The 21,751-nt window shown below is 43.9% G+C and overlaps 1 protein-coding gene across 1 annotated transcript in view; it reads right to left on the reverse strand.

Moving 5' to 3' along the window:
• The window catches only part of CPNE8 (copine 8), a 934,223-nt gene that overhangs the window by 27,460 nt on the left and 885,012 nt on the right, over nucleotides 1–21,751 (reverse strand). Inside the window, exon 19 of the mRNA XM_069229743.1 lies at nucleotides 20,087–20,160. Coding sequence (XP_069085844.1) covers nucleotides 20,087–20,160 — 74 coding nt within the window. The remainder of the gene's footprint in view (nucleotides 1–20,086; nucleotides 20,161–21,751) is intronic.

Genomic DNA, 21,751 nt, shown 5'->3' on the forward strand with positions numbered 1-21,751 from the left:
CTATTTCTTAAATTTGATCATCCGAAAATTCCAATATTATTTCTTCTACCTAAGATTCATAAGGATACAGTTAGTCCACCAGGTAGACCCATAGTTTCGGCTATGGATTCTCTTTTGGAAAATACATCAAAGTATATAGACTATTTCTTGCGTCCCTTTGTGGAGTCAATACCATTGTATGTGAGGGATACCACACACTTTTTGAAAATCATAGAGGGCATTCAATGGGAAGATTACTTTTTATTACTAACCCTAGATGTTACTAGCTTGTATACAAGTATAGATCATGACTTGGGGGTTAAAGCTATTAGACACTTCCTCAGAGCGAGATCATTATCATTGTTGTTCCATTCAGAAATGCTGCGCACCATGACTGAGTTCTGTCTCAAGAACAATTTGTTTATTTTTGTCTAAGCAAATGCAAGAGACAGCTATGGGCACTTGTTTCGCCCCCAGCTATGCAAATTTGTTCATGGGCTGGTGGGAGGAACAAGTGTCAGAGATGATTACTCAATTTGATACCAATGTGGTTCGATGGTGTCGCTTTATTGATGATATTTTTGTAATTTGGAGGGGAGACGAGAGATCTGATGTACAATTTGTGGGGGATTTGAATGACAATGAATATAACTTGAGATTCACTGAACATCTGGACCCAAGTCGTATTGAGTTCCTAGATGTAGAAATTTCTGTAATGAACAAGAGATTAGTGTCTAAATTGTACAGAAAGGAAACAGCTGGGAATAGTCTGTTACATGCTCACAGTGCACATCCAGCGACTCTTATACACAGTATCCCCTTTGGCGAGCTATTGAGAGCTCGGAGGAACTGCAGTGAGACAGCAGATTTTCATTAAGAGTGTGAAGTGATGTGTGAAAGATTCAAAGACAGGGGCTATGGAGTCAGGGTTATAGATCATGCCAGATAGAAAGTGGAAAGTTTGAACAGAGATGATATTCTATATGGGGTGAACAAAATTCAGAAGGACAATGACTTTATTAGATTTATTACAACCTTCAGCGATCAATCCATTTTGAATAAGAGCTGGCATATCTTGCAGACTGATCCAGTTCTGAGTAATTGGATCAATGATAGTCCTCAAATAACTTTCAGGAGAAGTAATCTCTAAAGGATGATTTGTGTCGCAATGACATAACATCGAAAGGGAATACTAAGAGCAATACAGAAGGAGGTTTTTCCTGTTGTATGAAATGTAAAGCTTGTAAAATCAGCAATAGCTGTAAGAAACTGAAAATTCTAGGGAGAACTGAAGGTTTTGTGATCAGAGAAAGCTCTGACTGCAATACAACACATTGTGTTGATTGCTTGATATGTCCATGTGAAAAGCTGTATGTGGGAAGCACGATACATAGTGCGAAGAAGAGCGTTCTTGAACATAGACGAGCTATCAAGAACTATGATAAAAACTATCCGGTAGCTAGACACTTCTTCAATCAGCATTTTGGCAATGAGAACCTGTTGAAGTTTGTAGTCATTGGCCAGGCGAAGATAACCAAAAGGGGCGGTAATAGAGAGCGATTATTGTGCATTATGGAGTGAAAATATATAATAGATTTTGAGACACTGGAACCTGTGGGGTTGAACTCTAGCGAAGAGCTGAGTATCTATTTGGCATAATTGTTATTCACGTATAGTATTTTGGGGAAGTATGGTGGCTTGTTTTAGGTGAGTAATATTTTTAGAGGAATGCGGATATTAGTGTATTTAATATATTTATGTATTTTTGTATCTGCTAAGGGTGATAGTTAATTAGATCATGTGGGTCTTTTTATAGTTAGTCTTTTGAATAGTATAGGGGTTTCTGTGTATTTTCCCACTTGGGCGTTATCAATCTTATATACAACTTTGGTAGTGAGTTTTGTAAAAACATCAGAAAAATAAGATTTTTTTTTGTAAAAAATATAATTCTTTTTTCACAAGAGATTTTTTTAATACGTATGCCCACTTGGGCGGTATTAAGTCTGATGAAAATAGGTCAGATATAGTTGATATACACACGTATATATAACTTAATGATATGGAGAGTATTTGTGTATTTTATACTGTATAAGCTTTTAAATCTGATGTTTCACAAACATTTTGATTAATATCAGTGATGAATTTGACTATAACTCATTGGCAGAAGATTAGTATATAAATTATTGTTTATTTATGTTAAAATTGAACACTTTAAGATGGCCGCTGTTTTGTATCCATAATGGTGTGAATTGTGGTTTTGTCCGTTTTTTATGTTAATGATAAACTTATTTATTTGCATCACTATAGCAACAATCTATCCGTGGCAAAGGCTGTTGCCGAAACGCGTTGGATGTTTTGCTGAAATAAATTGTTTTTTTCACATCGGAGGTGTCCTGGTTCTCCTGATATGTTAAGGGGGTGGTGAAGGATATTTTGGGTGTCTCTGAGCCCGTCCAGGACCGCTGTGCTGGAGCACCAGCACTCCGGGACTTGTTTTTTTAATAATATATATATATATACATATATATATATATATATGAAAGAAAAGAAGTTGCTGTGTCTTTCTCCAACAACGTGGCAGACAGAGACGGGGTAGCGACCCCCAATGAATCAAACTGCACACACCCAAACAACCAGGTGAACCGCCCTGACTCGCCTCGGACGTAAAGAATGAGTCTCCGTCACGAAGGAGAGCTGAAGCCGGGATTTTATTGGCATAGTAAAACCCAATAAAATCCCTACTTCAGCTATCCTTTGTGGTGGAGACTCATTCTTTATGTCGGACGCGAGTCAGGATGGTTCGTCTGGTTGTTTGCATGTGTGCAGTTTGATTATATATATATATATATATATGTATATATATATATAATAATGTACACACACACCCATATGCTCCTATGAAAAACTCCATAACAGTCATTGAGCATATAGTACTGTATTTCCAGTTAAAGTTGCAAATAGAAAAAAACATTGAGATATTTTTTATATGTATAGATTTTTTTAAGAAAAAGCAAGGAAGGGTCCTGGTTTAGTAGGGGAAACCAAGGGCAATATAAGACTCTAAGTAATAAGAGGCATCGAGATGCACAGAAAAGAGCCTCAAGGACTATAAAATGGGCAAGATCCTCAAGAAAGAATCTGTCCGAGTGTGATGAAAACATGCAGGGACAGCACGCTTCCAAGTGTGAACTCAACTACATAAGTAGAAACTAAATAAGGGAAACTACTACTGACACACCTGGAGTAGAACCATCACTGTCAGTATGAGGGTCAGATGACCCTAACCATTAGGGCACACGTAACTCCATCTAAAATGAAAGTAATTGTACCCATATGAGGAATCAACAATAAACTTCATCAAATCAGATATGAAACTTCACAAAAAAGAAGAATCCCTGGAAAGGGTAAAATCCTTCCAAAGGAAGGAAGTCTGGCTTGCAAAATGTAAGACAACTCCCAAGAGTTGAATAACAATAAGTCTACATAATAGATCAAACAAAAGTGATGAGCTGCATCTCAATGCAGACATAATCATGAACTGACCGAAGTCAGGAAAAGAAAGAAGAATGCCCAATTAACTTATAAATGCTATGGAAAACTCCATAGCACCAAAACAGCTGGCAAAATCGTGAGGTCCCAAAAAAGGGATGCTAGTAATGTTGTAAGAGTTCAAAAGTTAGAAACTAACTGTTTGCAATGGGAGGAATTGAGACCCTTCCAACGGAAAGCGAATAGCAGACATTTAACGAACGTAAATACTCTATCTGGAATGTGATATATACCAAAGAGGTAACAACTCTTAAGCATGAGCTTGTCTTCAGAGAGAAGTATACAAGAACAACTTACTGCAGGTGTTCTTTAAAGGGGTAACCTTCCACTAGGACAACAATGACGTGAAGCATAAGTCATTACTTTACAACAAGTAATGAAGAAAAAGCAAGGTGTTTTGAATATTAAGCCTGAAAAGCCTCAAAAGGTTGTCTACATTACTGTAATAACAAGCCCAGGAACCTAACACCTGGCAAACCTAAAAACCCACCGGGTGCTTCAAGGAAAATGCAACATTATAACTGAAAGTCTCATGGTCTAGCAGAAGCAAGACGCACGTGCAGAAGTACTGAAGAACAAGTCACCACAAGAATAATAGACAACCCGAAGGGTAATGAGAGAAATTAAGTTAACTCGTGGCCCCACCTCTACTGTTCTGACAACGATGCAAGGTTGGATCAGCGTGCGTGCCATCAAATGGCATGTCCAGTAAAGTAGTTTGGATTGGCTCTGAAAAACCTGAAGTACGCAACCAGGCCCGGCGATGAAGCACAACCCACAGTCAGTGGATCCATGCTGCAGCAAATGATCAACTTAGCTGCATTTCACCCATTGTGAATGAAAGTAGTAATATTGCTCCTGATATCATCTGAAAGCGAAGGTAAAATATTTGCTAAGGAGTCCCACAAGAAATGGCAAAAATGTCCAACAACACAGGACATGTTCACAGAACGCAGAACTGGCAGAGGAAAAAATATATCTATCACAGATATCTAGACTCCTGGACTTTCTATCAGGTGGAACGTGTGGTTGGGACTCATCATAAGGGCAAGCCAATGCAGCCTGTGCCACCAAACTGCAATAAGATGGATCCTGGATTAAGCAAGGTCAGTCTCCAGGGGTAGGACGGTGCCTGTAGGATATATCCCGACCAACAAGAGCCCCTGTATCAGGCTTAGCCCAAGCACTTAACAAGACATCATGTAGTGCTTCACTGTTGGGGAGCACTGGTGCAACTCCTGTCTGGCTTTGGTGGAGTAAATGGAGCACCCCTCTTAAGCATATCTTAAGCATATCAGCAAAGGGGGAACTTGTTTCCATAGCAATTCCAGGAGGTGAAAAGAGGGCTGAGGCTGGAGAAGAATCTAAGCCACTAGCAGTAGCCAGACAACCAGCTGTCCTCTCTAGGATGCGCGACTCCAGTATTGCCTCTACCATCTCCTGCAATAGGAACAAGAGGAGTGGATTCCTGAGGAGGAATGACTGGCACCGTCCTGATGTCGACAGATGTCGAGAAGGCAAGGTCTTGATGTCGACGGGGAGTCGACATCGATCAGAACCACCAGCAAAGTTGGCTGATCAGAGATCAGCCGAAGGTGGGAACCCCGAAGGACTGTGCATCAGCGCCGCAGTAGTTGCATCAACTGAGGCTGAAGGCATAACTGAAGCCGAGTGAGAACCCACTGGTGTGGTCTCAGTCAAGGCACTCCTCACCTCCTTGGACTCAATAGGTGGTCCAGAGGGAGGTGACTGACCAAAGATGACGTACAGGGAAGAATAATATGCACGCATCTCTCCTGGATTCGCCCCATCTCTCAGAAAGGGAGAAAAATGTGGGGTAGACACTGACACTGTCTTCTCGGCTGAGGAATGACGGGAGATTAAATGTGGTGAGGTCTGAAAATGCCGAGGCCTTGACTGCCTGTGCGACTTACCTTTAGACATCGATGGAGATCGGCATCAATGACAGCGACTCCTTGAACCTCCCCGCGAACGGATGTCAGACCAAGAAGGAGACTTGAGAAGCACACTGTTTTGAATACTACAAAATCATATAAGGACGCCAAAAAAACAGGAGAACAACCATCTCCGGATCCGCATGTCAAGCATGGAAAAGAAGGAATTGGCAAGAGAGTTATATGGACTCCGGTGATGTCACATCCGGATGCCATTGATACAGAGTTGTGTGACTCACTCTACCAACATGCTGATGTACTATGGGGAAAAAGGTTTCTGGATCCAGGCTGGCACCTGAGCAGATTCTAAAGTAAGGAATCTGTGGCTAGATGTCTCCATCAGATACAGCCATGAAAGACAAGGAGTTAGCAAGGAGTAGTGCTTAACAGGAAAGAAGGGAAAAGAATGACGCTCTTGGCAGAAAGCAAGTAACAAATATACAAGGAAACTAAAAGGAAGACAGCAGGAAAACAACCAACTAGGAACTGGAACAAGGAAATGGAAAGAAGGGCAAGTACTGGAAAAAGAAAAATACACAAGGAAAGGAGTGAAGGGAGCATACCTTATTGCAAGGCTGGAGGAAGAAAACACTTTCTTTCCAAGTTGATCCAGCCTCTTTGAGACCCTGTCCGGGGGAGGGGAAGGGAAGGCACCATGGGAAGTGCAGGCCTGGACAACCAAGCTCTCCGAGGTGGGGTGTTTGGTAAGGAAACTAGGAACATTAGGAGCTAGTCGATGGTGGCGGACGATTGTCCTATTTACAGCAGCCCCTGTGCTGGGTTTGGACCACGTTCCCAGGACATTAATGAGGGCTTTGTTAAAGGGTAACATCTATTCTGATGTGGAAACCCCTGGCTGAACCTCCTCAGTCAGGAGTTCTGACAGACACCATAGGTAAATCCAGGTCTGAGATCTTAGCTGCCCTACGCACCACTTTTGCATATGAAGCTCCCTCCTCCATAGCCTTAGTAGTAAGTGAGAGCATGCCACTATCTGGAGAGGTATCCAGCCCGCTGTCCTCCCCTAGTCCTCATACCAGTCCAACTGACCATTTCCTGAGAAGGTTCAAGCCCTGATTTATGGTGAAAAGATGTTCTCAAGGCTGGAAGTCAATTATTGTCTGGTAGCAGAAGGTCACTGTGGTCCAGTTCAGACAGCACAGTGATTTTAACATGATCATTTCCATCTTGTCCTACCAGCGTACTTCATCCATCTGAAACAATACATGATCTGAGGTGACCTTGATTTCCTTGCTTCTTTCCCAGTACTGGAAGCTATTTTGCAAAGGTTGTAAAAAACTAATGTCAATATGAAGGTGATTGTGATGCAATTATATGTTTCACCCCTTCATCAATTTTTGTAAAACAGTTCTACAGTAAAACGTACACTGAGGACCCTTAACATTGGGAGTTAAAGCCTTAGCTGCTGGGCCTTTCCCCCCCCAGTGCTGAGCCCTTTTTTGGCTATTTGGGGTAGTTCGCGCTTAGGGCTTCATAACTTTTTGTCCACATAAGCTAACCACGCCAAATTTGCGTCCTTTTTTTCCAACATCCTAGGGATTCTAATGGTACCCAGAGTTGGTGGTTTCCCCTGGAGGAGACCAAGAAAATAGCCAAAATACAGTGAAAATTTAGTTTTTTCCAAAAAAATGGGAAAAAAGGGCTGCCGAAGAAGGCTTGTGGTTTTTTCCCTGAAAATGCCATCAACAAAGGGTTTCTGGTGCTGAAATCACTATCTTCCCACCTTTCAGGAACGGGCAGACTTGAATCAGAAAACCACATTTTTCAACACAAATTTGGCATTTTACTGAGACATACCCCATTTCTACTATATTTGGTGCTTTCAGCCTCCTTCCAGTTAGTGACAGGAATGGGTGTGAAACCAATGCTGGATCCCGGAATGCTAAACATTTCTGAAAACTAGACAAAATTCTGAATTCAGCAAGGGGTCATTTGTGTAGATCCTACAAGGTTTTCCTACAGAAAATAACAGCTGAAATAAAAAAATATTGAAATTGAGCTGAAAACAACAGCCATTTTTCTTTATGTTTTACTCTGTAACTTTTTCCTGCGATGTCAGATTTCTGAAAGCAATATACCGTTTTGTCTGCTGGACTCTTCTGGTTGCGGGGATATAAAGGGCTTGTAGGTTCATCAAGAACCCTAGGTACCCAGAGCCAATAAATGAGCTGCACCCTGCAGTTGGTTTTCATTCTATACTGGGTATACAGCAATTCATTTGCTGAAATATGAAGAGTGAAAAAGAGGTATCAAGAAAACCTTTGCATTTCCAAAATGGGATCAAGATAAGGTTTTGAGGAGCAGTGGTTATTTGCACATCGCTGAATTCCGAGGTGCCCATACTAGCATGTGAATTGCAGGGCATTTCTCAAATAGACGTCTTTTTTACACACTCTCTTATATTTGGAAGGAAAAAATGTAGAGAAAGATAAGGGGCAATAACACTTGTTTTGCTATTCTGTGTTCCCCCAAGTCTCCCGATAAAAATGATACCTCACTTGTGTGGGTAGGCCTATTGCCCGCGACAGGAAATGCCCCAAAACACAACATGGACACATCCTATTTTTTTTATAGAAAACACAGCTGTTTTTTCCAAAGTGCCTACCTGTAGATTTTGGCCTCTAGCTCAGCCGGCACATAGGGAAACCTACCAAACCTGTGCATTTCTGAAAACTAGAGACCTAGGGGAATCCAAGGAGGGGTGACTTGCGGGGCTCGGACCAGGTTCTGTTACCCAGAATCCTTTGCAAACCTCAAAAAGTGGCTAAAAAAACAAGTTTTCCTCACATTTCGGTGACAGAAAGTTCTGGAATCTGAGAGGAGCCACAAATTTCCTTACACCCGGCGTTCCCCCAAGTCTCCCGATAAAAATGATACCTCACTTGTGTGGGTAGGCCTAGCGCCCGCGACAGGAAACGCCCCAAAGCGCAACGTGGACACATCAAAATTTTTGGAAGAAAACAGAGGTGTTTTTTGAGAAGTGCCTACCTGTAGATTTTGGCCTCTAGCTCAGCCGGCACCTAGGGAAACCTACCAAACCTGTGCATTTCTGAAAACTAGAGACCTAGGGCAATCCAAGGAGGGGTGACTCGCGGGGCTCGGACCAGGTTCTGTTACCCAGAATCCTTTGCAAACCTCAAAAAGTGGCTAAAAAAACAAGTTTTCCTCACATTTCGGTGACAGAAAGTTCTGGAATCTGAGAGGAGCCACAAATTTCCTTCCACCCGGCGTTCCCCCAAGTCTCCCGATAAAAATGATACCTCACTTGTGTGGGTAGGCCTAGCGCCCGCGACAGGAAACGCCCCAAAGCGCAACGTGGACACATCAACATTTTTGGAAGAAAACAGAGGTGTTTTTTGAGAAGTGCCTACCTGTAGATTTTGGCCTCTAGCTCAGCCGGCACCTAGGGAAACCTACCAAACCTGTGCATTTCTGAAAACTAGAAACCTAGGGCAATCCAAGGAGGGGTGACTCGCGGGGCTCGGACCAGGTTCTGTTACCCAGAATCCTTTGCAAACCTCAAAAAGTGGCTAAAAAAACAAGTTTTCCTCACATTTCGGTGACAGAAAGTTCTGGAATCTGAGAGGAGCCACAGATTTCCTTCCACCCGGCGTTCCCCCAAGTCTCCCGATAAAAATGATACCTCACTTGTGTGGGTAGGCCTAGCGCCCGCGACAGGAAACGCCCCAAAGCGCAACGTGGACACATCAACATTTTTGGAAGAAAACAGAGGTGTTTTTTGAGAAGTGCCTACCTGTAGATTTTGGCCTCTAGCTCAGCCGGCACCTAGGGAAACCTACCAAACCTGTGCATTTCTGAAAACTAGAGACCTAGGGCAATCCAAGGAGGGGTGACTCGCGGGGCTCGGACCAGGTTCTGTTACCCAGAATCCTTTGCAAACCTCAAAAAGTGGCTAAAAAAACAAGTTTTCCTCACATTTCGGTGACAGAAAGTTCTGGAATCTGAGAGGAGCCACAAATTTTCTTCCACCCAGCGTTCCCCCAAGTCTCCCGATAAAAATGATACCTCACTTGTGTGGGTAGGCCTAGCGCCCGGGACAGGAAATGCCCCAAAACAGAACGTGGACACATCAAATTTTTTCAGAGAAAACAGTGCCTACCTGTGGATTTTGGCCTCTAGCTCAGCCGGCACCTGGGGAAACCTAGCAAACCAGCACATTTTTGAAAACTAGAAACCCAGGGGAATCCAAGATGAGGTGACTTGTGGGGCTCGGACCAGGTTCTGTTACCCAGAATCCTTTGCAAACCTCAAAATGTGGCTAAAATACCACGTTTTCCACACATTTCGGTGACAGAAAGTTCTGGAATCTGAGGGGAGCCACAAATTTCCTTCCACCCAGCGTTCCCCCAAGTCTCCCGATAAATATGATACCTCACTTGTGTGGTTAGGCCTGGTGCCTGCGACAGGAATAGATCACACAACGGTCAATGTTGGTCCTTACGTGAGGCAGCTGTTGACCCTGGGGTGATCCATTCCTGACACAGGCACTAGGTGTAGGCACTCAAGTGGGGTAGTGTTTTTATCAGGACAGGTGAGGAGTCCCTGGGTGGTAGGAATGTTGTGGATCCCAGCATATTCCTGTAGTTTGTGTGACAGAAATGCGAGAAAAATAGAGTTTTTTTTCAACATTTCAGCTTTGCAGGGTATTCTGGGTAAGAAAACTTTGGGGAATCCACACAAGTCACACCTCTGTGGACTCCCCCGAATGTCTAGTTTCCAGAAATGTTTGGGTTTAGTGTGTTTCTCTATATGGCCGCCGAATCCAGGACCAAAAACACAGGTGCCTGCCTTAAAAAACCAGTTTGTTTTGCCATAGACAATTTTGATGTCTCCACAATATGATTTGGGTGGTGGAATTTGGGGCTGAACTAAATTGGTGAGCTCCCAAGAGAGCACTCTCTCTCTGCTTGCCGCCGCATTCACCTGCTCTCTGGGTTGGCCTAACCCACTATTACCCAGTTGCACGAACAGCTTGCGAAGGGACAGCAGGACTGTCCTCATCACCTCCCTCATAATGTACTGGAAGAGGAGTTTTCGAATGGGACTCCTCTGACTGAAAAATCACTCCCAGAGTCTGCGCCATTGTCCTATCCCTCAGATGCTGTCTCAGTATCTGATGTCTCAGTCTCTGATCCTATGTCAGAGCGGTCCTCTATAACCCAAGTGCAGGCAGCAGTCATCCATCAAGATGCCATCTCTGCTATTGGCTAAACTGTTGCTCTAAAACACTAGCCTACGTAGACAGTCACAAAATCGATGGTGTGTGTGAGATACGTGCAACAGTAGAGGCCACCTTACCTGCGCTTCTTCCCTCAATCAGCACGTACTTTCAAGACACTCAAAAAACACCTTGTCACATACCATTCGTCACAGTCTTTAGCACCTCCTGCGCCCAGTCCAACAATCATTATTGGTGCTCCCACTCCCTCCTCCTCGGATTCCCTCATTACCACCCAGCAAAAGTGCCCTTCATCTCTCCATAGACTTTACTAATGTACTCAGCTATTTACATAAAATACAGATGTGCTCTTTGCAGTAGGCATATAAACCTTCTGCGCTTCTTTATGGCACTAAAACTGCCACTAGACAAGTCGGACCCTTTTCCCCCCAGGGAAACCACACACATATTGACAAAAGTGATGTATATATGACAGCCAACCACCTGAAACTCAACTCAAGCAAAACTGAAATAATCCTCTTTGGCCCTCACCAAAAAAACCTGGGACCCCCCATGGTGGCCCACCACGCTAGGCCCTGCACCCACCCCCGCCAACTACGCACGCAACCTCAGCATCATCCTAGACTCCTCCCTCTCTATGACCCAACAAATCAACGCTCTTACCTCCTCATGCTTCAACAAACTCCGTATACTGAAAAACATTCAAATGGATCCCCACAGAGACCAGAAAAACTGTCACTCACGCACTCATCAGCAGCAGGCTTGATTACAGAAACGCCCTCTACGCCGGCACCACTCTAAAACTCAAGTGCAAACTACACGCATCCAGAACTCAGCAGCACGACTCATCCTCGACCTCCACCGACACGAACACATCTCTCCCCACCTCAAATCCCTCCACTGGCTCCCCATTGACAAAAGGATCACCTTCAAGATCCTCATCCTCACACACAAATCACTCCACAACACAGGCCCTGCCTACCTCAACGAGAGTCACCTTCCACACCCCCACACGAAACGTCCGTTCAGCTGACCTCTCTCTTGCCTCTGACCCCCGCATCAAACACACCACCACCGGGGGCAGATCCTTCTCCTACATTGCACCCAAAACATGGAACGCACTCACAACCCACATTCGCAAGACCCAAAACCTACTTCTTTTCAGGAAGGGCCTCAAAACCTGGCTTTTTGAACAGTGAATCTCCTAGCCCCTTTCCCTCCCCCCCGTCACCCCCCCAGCGCCTTGAGACCCTCACAGGTGAGTAGCGCGCTTTATAAATCTCTTTGATACAGATCTACCTATATATATATATATATATATATAAATATATATCTACATAGATATATCTATAGATATATCCATGTACCTAGATATATCTATCTACATAGATATATATATATAGATATATACATATATTTTTTTTTAGTTGTTGTATGGTTTCCTTGGGGGCCAAAATGGCCCCCAGGGAAACCCTACAACATCTAAAAAAAAAATTGCCCCCACAGGGGGTCACCCTGCCCACGATCGCGCCCCCCCCCCCCCCCCACCCAGGGGGCACCTACCTTTTTTTTTTTTAAAGAAAATTATGGCGGGGGTGGCCCGTTTTCTGGGGGGGCCGCCCCCCAAAAGTGAAATCCCTGGTGTCTAGTGGGGTTTCCTGGCCCCCGATCGCAGCTGTGCTGCGATCGGGGGCCAGGAAACCGTTTCAGAAGGCCTCATAAGAAAGGGGAGACTCTCCCCTTTCTTACGAGGCCTTCTGAAACTGTTTCTGGCCCCCGATCGCAGCACAGCTGCGATCGGGGGCCAGAAACAGTTTCAGAAGGCCTCGTAAGAAAGGGGAGAGTCTCCCCTTTCTTACGAGGCCTTTTCAAAATGTTTCCTGACCCCCCCGATCGCAGCTGTGCTGCGATCGGGGGAGCCAGGAAAACTGAAAGTGTTTCCTGGCCCCCGATCGCAGCACAGCTGCGACCGGGGGCCAGGAAACACTTTCAGGAAGGCCTCGTAAGAAAGGGGAGTGTCTCCCCTTTCTTACGAGAAAAACGTGAAAAAGGCCGTTTTCCCCATGAAAGCAGGAAGCGGCCGCAAGGCTGCTTCCTGCTTTCATGGGGAAAACACCTTTGCAACGTCAGCGCGCCGCGGGGCGGGTGGGGGGCGGGGGGAGACACGGTAGCTTCCGTGTCTCCCTGGGGGAAAAAAAAATAAAAAATAAATCCTCGGGTGCGACGCACCCGAGGATTTATTAATGCCCTTCCTGGTGTCGGCCACTGGTCGTGACCCGCACCAGGGAGGGTGTGTGGGCGTCGGCCAGTGGCCGACGCCCGCACTTAAGAGGTTAAGCTACAAGGGGAAGAAAATAATCCACCTGTATGTGAATGAGGTCTCTGATTGATTGTAAATCTCATAAATGAGACACTTATAAATAGGTTTAATAAAATGTTATCATAGTGTAAGACCGGACAAAACAAAGTGATTGCAAAAAGTCGTGAAACAATTTCTAACTTGTGAATCTTAGACGATTTGTTGTCCAAATCCCATTTTTGAAAACTAGTAGTTGCAAAATTACATTAATCTGCTACGTACTATAAAATCAAAAATACTCTACAAAACAAATCATACAAAAAAAATGACCAGACCAATTGCTACGAGTAGGCTAATAGACTATGAAAACATAACAGGAATTAAAGTTAATTATCTTTAACAGACGTTTCAATCATGGGTGTCTTCATTCATCTCATAAAAATGAATATCTCCATCCAAGTGCAACATTCCACAGGTAGGTGCTAGACTTCTCAGTACGTTTTCAAAAGAAATGAAAACTTTTGTTTTCCTTTTAACAAAAACATATACATATTATAGGTCCATAGTAAAGTTAACAAGCATTGACAAAACCAATGAGCCTCACTTTGACTGTGCTGCTAATGCTGAATGTTTTTAAAATGCACCTGCATTATAAAGCCAACAGCAACAACACTCCATCTTGAAAGTGTATGTTTTAGACTTTCAAGATACAATATGCTGTGATGCAACATGGCAGCCATCTTGACTGTGGAAAACATTTTCATGCATCAAGATGGCTTCCACACCGTGATTCGTCAAGTTGTACCACACAGCGTGGCAGTCATCTTCAAAGCATAGAAAGTAATGTTTACATATTTTCAAGTTTGGCGCAATGCTGTATCACATTGCATCATGGAAAGTGATGGCTATATTGAAATTTTAAGAAATACACTTCTAAGATGGATTGTAAATGCTAATTGATTTGGTAATGTCAGCACATTGTAGAAGCATCCAGCACTGGCAACGCCATTAACGGCAGCAAGCAAGGAGAGAGAGAAGTGTGGCAGCAGGGGGCAGGCTAGGGATGGGGTAAAAAAAAAAGAAAAAAAAACAGGAGTGTGGAAGGAGAAGGGAAGGAGACCAGAAAGAGTGCAACACCGAGCCACAGCAGAGAGCGAGAGAGGGTGAGAAGACAGACTGGGTGGGGAAAGTGATGAAAAGAGCATGAATGTGTTCTATGTTCATCCAGAGCCTAAAAATGGAGAAAGACATGCACTCACTCCCAGGGAGTGATAAATGGCCAATGAAAGTAGGAAGACAGGAAAATTGTTCCACGTCTGCAGTGGAATCAAGTGAGTGCAAACAAGAAATGCTCTAGAGGCGGGAAACACACAAGTATAGGGAGGACATTCATCGGATAAATAGAAGCAAACTATGATACATAATAAAGCGATTCAATCATGAGCAAGGGACTGACACAAAGTTTACTCTTAGTAGCAGTGTACGCAGTTCTGGTGGAGACAGATAACTGAAGCTGACTCTGAGACCATGAAAACGGTATTTAAAGCGCAAGAAACAACATTATAAAGCAAACCGTTTTTATTTAACCTATTCTAAAAGAGGTATAAACGAGAGGAAGATGTGTTCTTAAGGATGCAGCCTTGCAGAGAAGATCTAACCTTTAGGTTTATTGCAGCAAAGGAGCTCCATAGCTCCACCATGCAGCACGAAGATAGTAGTTCCTTACTTCGCAAGACGATTTAAGGATGTGAGGCTAAACATACCACCTCTATTTTCACTGTGGAAAGAGTTTTTTATTCATACGTACTGAAGAAAATAACAAGCTCATCCCATTCCGAAGATTCTAGAGAGCAGTAATGAATGGAATCTGAAACCATAGACCAGCAAGGCATAAACACCCATAAACACCTGCTCCAAGTGACCAGAAAAGAAAGTACTACACCATCCTAAACCTTAAAGCAAAGATCGAGAAGCAAGAGTTCAGCTATGATTCACATTGAATTGAATTTCACTCTCTTTCCAAAGAATATCTACTGAATTGTTCTTAAAGCGCCAAAGATAAACTCTACCTTCTCAAACTCGCAGAATGTAAAATATCCTGTTCTAAGAAAGGGTTTGTAAACCTTTAGCGATGAATGAAATCAACTACAGATAGCTCAATCGGCTAACAGTGTTACATGTGTTGTTAAACCTGTATGGGCAGGGTCATGGTGCATTAAGACCACTCTTGGATGTGTTAGTACCATTGTCGTTTAGCCTATGTAGACAGATGAGAGAATAGAAAGAAAGAACACATTAAGGCGAGGCAAACATCCTGGATGGCAAAGGGAAAAAGGGTCGTAAACAACCACAGCCTAGCTTGACTTTAGAGCAGCCCACTAGCCTCCAGCTCAGTGGGGAAATGCCAGCTCAGGAAAATGGAGGTCCAGTCCTGCATTCAAACTTGGCGTCACAAAAAAAGAGCCTCTTGAAGGGTACTTTTAACTAGCTGTGCTATAGGCAAGTATCAATGGAAAAAGACTTGAAAGCGAGGTTCAAAGACAGAGATAAGCCAAGCTGTTCGCACAAAGAGGATCGAGTGACCCGGTGGGTAAAATCTCCGATGGTAGTGTATGGCTATTCCTTTGTCTATGCCTATGCCTTGGTCCTTATGTTGGTGTGGATGTTTGAGCCTAAAGAAGCTCAGGAAACGAAGACTAATAGTAAGTGCAATAAAACACAGGAGAATTTAAACCGGCGTGGCATTTGAAAAGATGTGCCAGACTGCATCACAAGCTCTCATGCTGCCCTTAACGCAGCCAAGAAAGGCTCAGAAAGAGGGAGGGGTTTGGAGGCCGGACTGTAGGGTTGCCACATCAGCCGGTTTTTACTGGCCTCGCCAGTGTCTTTCTATGGAGGCCAGCAAAAAAAGGTGGCATCTCTAGGCCAGAGTAAACGGATGCATTCCAGTAGATCCCAGAGGAATGGCAGACATCAATTTCAACTGCCTTAAAGTTCGCAATGGCAAGAGTTGCAACTCTGTAATTGAAGGGTGGGTAAGGCTTGCTTTGCTATGCAAGGCAATTTACAATGTACGCCAGTGTTTCTTTTTGTATTTTCATGATGCAGATGCATCTCATTGTTGCGTCAGTCATTTTGAGATTTTCCCAGCACTTTTGAAGAATTTAGGTCTACAAAACACAATTAATATTTATTTTGACACATTCATCTTATTTATCACATTTGTATTATTCATACGAATATATATTGAATACAAATTTTACAAAGCGCACGTTTCTCCATTGTGGTGCTTTAACTTTGGCAATTTTTAATTGAGTGTCTGAAGAGTTTGACACGATGAAGCTCACTTTGGAAAAGTAGTCGTCTTCCTGATGCTTCTTTGAGATTATGTCACAACCTCGTAATTTTGAATGATTATTGCTGCCAATAAAATGCATTTTACTAGAAGGTAAATGTGTTTTTCTGAGATAACAGTCAATTCCAGACAGTTTTCTTTTCCGTCAAATCTCTTCCATGATGTCTCTCTCATACTAAATGCAGTGCTTGATTTGAGCCAGTAGTTTCCGGAGACTGGCACCGGCATCTAATAGTCAATCTTGGCATTTATGACAGTCACACAGTGGCGCTGATTGTCAAATTTAGAGATGAGCACAACAACACTTGCTTAATAACTAAATATACATAAAAAAATATTAAACCCCCGCCCTCTCCCGAGGGCCCTGGCACTTAATTTGTAAAAAAAAAAAAAAAAAACACTGACAATGTCTGCTCTGTGTTTTGAACTTCCATTGAAAATTGATCTTTGTGAAATATGTAAAAAAGTTACCCTCATGTTTTGCCTGCTATCAGTGGGCTTAGACTGTTTTCAGTGCGATCATGCTAACCAGGACCCCAGTAATTGTGCTCTCTCCCTCCAAATTTGGTTAACTTGGACCTTTGTGCACTCCACAATTGGCATACTGGTGCCTAGTATATGGTACTGAGGTACCCAGGCCACTGGGACACCGGGGGTCCCCCATGGGCTGCAGCATGTATTATGCCACCTATGGGAGCCCATAAAAAGTGTGTCTTCAGGTCTGCCATTGCAGCCTGCGTGAAAAGGTGCATGCACCCTTTCACCACAGCTCACTACACCAGGTCACTGTAAGACACCCCTATGGTAGGCCCTTCCAGCCCAAAGGGCAGGGTGTTGGTTCCTGTGTGTGAGTGGTCTTCTCTGCCCATTTGGGAAGACAGTGATCCCTTGCCTCTCCATGCAGAACAGTACCCCTGTGCACCGCAACTCTTGCAGCAATCAAGGCTTGTTGACCTCTGCTCCACGGGATCTTCAGGCTCCAAGTGGCCCCGGCCTCCAGCTCTTCATCCTTCCAAGGATAGTCTCCTCTCTGCTGCTCCAGTGACATGGGACTCCTCTCCAGGTGTACTGATTGGACATCACTGCAACTTACAGTGCCTGTTGCCAGTGGGTTGCCTATGTGGGCTGCAACTGCTTTTGCTGGCTCTTCTGACTGCTGAGGGTCATTCCGGACTCCCCTCCAAGAGTCGAGTCCCCTGGACCTTGCTGGTTCTCTTCTGCCTTGCAACTCTTCTTGTGCTCCAGCTTGCATTTGCCAAGACTTGTTGGTGGTCCTACCTACCACTGACCGACTGCAACCCAGTGTGGAGCATCACCTGCATGGTTCCAATGACTTCTCTGCAGGTCCTTAGACTCCACAGCTGATCTTCTTCCTCCCCCGTCGACCCAAATCTTCATCCACAGGAGAGTGGGTGGTGGCTCCTGCCCCGGCTGGACACTCCATCGTGGACTGGACTCTGTCCCCTTTTGTTGCAGATCTTCTCCTTCCAGAATCCATCTTTGGGTTCCTTTGGTCTGGTCCTGTTCCTTCAAAGTTCCTTTTCTCAGTCCTCTTGTTAGTCCTTGGGAAGACCAGGTACTTACCTCTGCTCTCCTGGTCCAAGGGGGTCACTTAGGTACTCACTTCTTAGAGTCCCGTATTCTCCCAGCTCCCCTCTAATTACTCCATATCCTTGGGTGGGGGACTTCACGTTACATTCCACTATTTTGGTATATGGTTTGGCCCTCCACTAGGGCCCTAGCAATTGTCTAAAGTATCTTGCTAATGCTTGTTGCTTCCAATGCTAACACCTAATTATTACGGTGTGTGTGTGTATATATAGTGTGTGTACTTATCACCACTTGGGGGCCTGCCTATAAGTAATCTAGTTCAGTGCTACTGTAACAAAGTACCTTTATTTTACTGTAACAATGTGTGGTTCCTTTCAGGTGTAATAAGTTGCTGTGTGACTGCTGTGGTATTACAAGTGCTTTACACTCCTCCTAGATACGTTTGGCTGCTCATCCACAGCTACTTCTAGAGAGCCATGACTTCCTAGACACTGTCTTCCATCACTAATAGAGGTTCACTGTAACTGGTATAAAGGTGCCAACACCATTGGTGTCCACCACACACCAGGCCAGCTTCTTACAGCAACCATTTCCTTTCCATGGTTTGTTAGATGTGCTGAATTTATAGTCCATTCTTCACTCTTTTTTGTTGATCCTCACATTAGGTACATCCCTCATGTTTCCTTGTTTCTAATGCTGATTAGACTTGATTTGCAAATGCAGTCTAGCAATGACATTTGAATGTGCACATTTCACTGTATCTTCCCCGCTTGTAAGTTTCCTTAACATCAGGTTAGTTAACCACTTGAAATCTAAATACATTTTTCTGCCACTACCACCTCCCTGCTGAATGTGCTCCTTGCAAACTCCTTTGCTATCATCAAACAGTATTGTTTTATGGAAATACTGTTCACTGATCATCTCAAAAAAGTTGAAGCCATGGACATATTCAATCAGCAAGCTACAAATATTTCCTAAAAAGTTAAATCTAAATACACTTCCCTGGGACAGCCCCTATCAGCCTTGGGAAAACACTTTTCTGTACCATCCTAACCAGAGGCATAACCTGCATCTTGTTACTCTATAGATTATTTTATCACAAAACCCAGTGTAGCCATGTACAGAGTTGAAGTTTGCAAGCGATTATGAGATTCATTTACCAGTGGAAATTAAATATACCTTGTCTTGGAGCGGAGTAGCTAATAATTAAACTGAAGGCTTTGGAAAGGTAGAGAGGAGATAGGAGTTGTTGATATTTTGTTAGATGTATATTTGACATGAGCAGTGCTGCTGCTTAGGACAAGAGTTAAGAGAGAAGAGAACTTTTGCAAGGGCCTGCATTTGAAGATATAGAGGAAAAGAGGAGGGTGAGGACTTGGGCCAGTACTGTAGAAGTGAGAACAATTTGTGAAAATATTTTTTTACGTGTAGAGCAGTGGCAGCTACTTCTCAACTGGAGTGGGGGGAGGTTACAAAAAAAAAAAAAACCTTTTTAAAAAGCACATAGACTTCCAGACTTCCCTCTAATCTCGACGCTGCTATCACTAGCATGACAGCAGTGTCGTGATTGGTCTGAGTGGCCTGCTTCGGTGTCCAGACCGGGAGTAGGACCCTGTGCACTTTCTCCTCCCGGCTGTGTAATACAGTTGGGTAGAGAAATGCTAACTACGCATGACCATTAGGCCGGCGTCCTACGGTGGGTAAAACGGTCATGCACACTTATGGTGCACTCACCACTCCTCCTCTAGCCTAGCCCCACCCTACCCTAACCTGGCTTCTGGAGAAAAATTAAAATTATAATAATGTTGCATTATCATTTTATTTTTCTTCACTGAACAAAGCAGTCAGATGACGCTCCTCCGCCTTAGCGGAGCAACGGCCGCTGGTGTAAACATATTTGAAATAACCTATCTGACAGATATGGTGATCAGCATGAAGGAGAAAACATATATTGATATAGATATGTGGGTCGTGAGGTTAAGATTCTGGTGAGATAACTGGTTACAAAGAGATTCTGAGCTTTGGCTGAAGTAGATGGAGAGCGAAAAGGAGCACTGAATAGCATATAACGCAGCACCAATACAAATAAAACCTAACATATAAATGCACCCTCTTCACATTACACAAATACAATAATTAACGTGCCTCTACAGTCAAACCAATTTGAACACGTTTACCTGTACAATATCTCTTTCTGCTATTCTTCCTCTTGAGGATACTCGAACTTCATCTCCGTCTAATTCTATCATGGCTAGAAAAGCAAAAGCATAGATGTTATAGCCTTTATGAATTGAAAGAGCAAATGGATATTCCAACTGCATCACTTTTTTTGTTATGCCAATATATAATTCCAAGCACTGACTGCTCCGGAACAAAAACACTACTATTTAATCTCCAGTGCAAGGGTCGTGCAAACAGATGCTTTTACTTACTGACCTCACTTCTAAATAAGTCAGAGAGTGTGTGTATGTTCCCATGTGTGCATGCATGTGCCGATGCATGAATGTGTCCAAGCTTGCTAAATAATTTATCGGCCCTGGTCACCAGTATCGTTTTTCTATTTTAAAAGTCTGATCCTGTTTGAAGGGGCTGCTTCTCCATTTCTAACGTTGCATAAATTTGGATTGGATGCCAAGGTTGCACTGAGTGAACAGTGTAATTAAATCTTTGGTCAGACGAGACAGACTAGCAAGTCGTCACAATTCCTACAAGTGGGTGAAGTTCTAGCCATGATTATTTATTTTCGTTATTTGAGGATTTTAATATAGTGCAGCTCCTACCCAAATTTGGTTTCAGTGTGCTTACCATGTAACATTCAAGAAAACATGGAACAAAAAGTAAACAAATATTCAAAAAGGATTCTTCAACAATCTGATATAGGACAAATATAAAAAAGGAACAAAACTAAATGACCTAAAAACACAACAGTCACTAGTTTTCTGCGGGTCTGACCTGGTTGACCAGCGGAAACCTTGAAAAAGAGCATTTCTGCCTGTTTGACCAGTGGGAACAGTGCTACGAGATAGCACTTGACTCCCTTAAAGGAGCCGAGAGCTATCTTGTAGCACAGAAGGAGCTGTCCAGCACCCTCTGAATTCTCACTGCCTGCAAAGCAGATAGAGTGCATTTTGATGGTGCTGGGCAGAGCCCTGTGGCCCCCTGCACTTGTTCTCTACCAGCCTTTTCATAGCAAATTCCCAAAGGTTGTAAACAGCAGGGCGGTGCTGAGTTCACCACCGCCCTGGCTGATTACAACCAGGACTGCCGTCAGCCCCCTGGGATCTTGTTGGGAACTTGTGATCCTGGCAGAGATGGCGGTCTGTTTGTGGGTCTGCCTGCCAAACTCATAATGTGGTGGCTGGACCAACACAGCCACGGTGGTCCGACTGCCCACAGCGAGGCTGGTGGTCTTGTGACCCCCAGCCTCGTAATGAGGCCCAATGTCTAGGTTCAGATTCCTTACCTTTCAATTTCCCAGGCATCAGACTGGATTCGGAAGGCCCCTTAGTGCTCTTTAGGTGGCGTTGATCAGCTCTGAGTGGCGTCGTCGGCGTTGTCCATGCCAGATATGTTGCGGTCACCTATATAGGCGCCACCTCGGAGCTCTGATGTCAGTTACTTTTTTCCGAATTTCTACGCCGAATTTCTACGCCAGGAGTGCAGACCCATGAAGTACATGGGCACTGGTCTGTCCAATCAAGGGCCCTGAAAGGTATTCTTAACCCTAGGAATCTGTCCGCAAAGCGGGTAGGATGGGTGGATCTGTATGTAATCTGCAGATAGATGTTGTCTCTACCAGACAAAGCGTTACCGGAAAAAAGTAACTTGCTCATCTGATAAAG

The sequence above is a fragment of the Pleurodeles waltl genome, chromosome 4_1 (genome assembly GCF_031143425.1).
Source record: "Pleurodeles waltl isolate 20211129_DDA chromosome 4_1, aPleWal1.hap1.20221129, whole genome shotgun sequence".
Lineage (NCBI taxonomy): Eukaryota > Metazoa > Chordata > Amphibia > Caudata > Salamandridae > Pleurodeles > Pleurodeles waltl.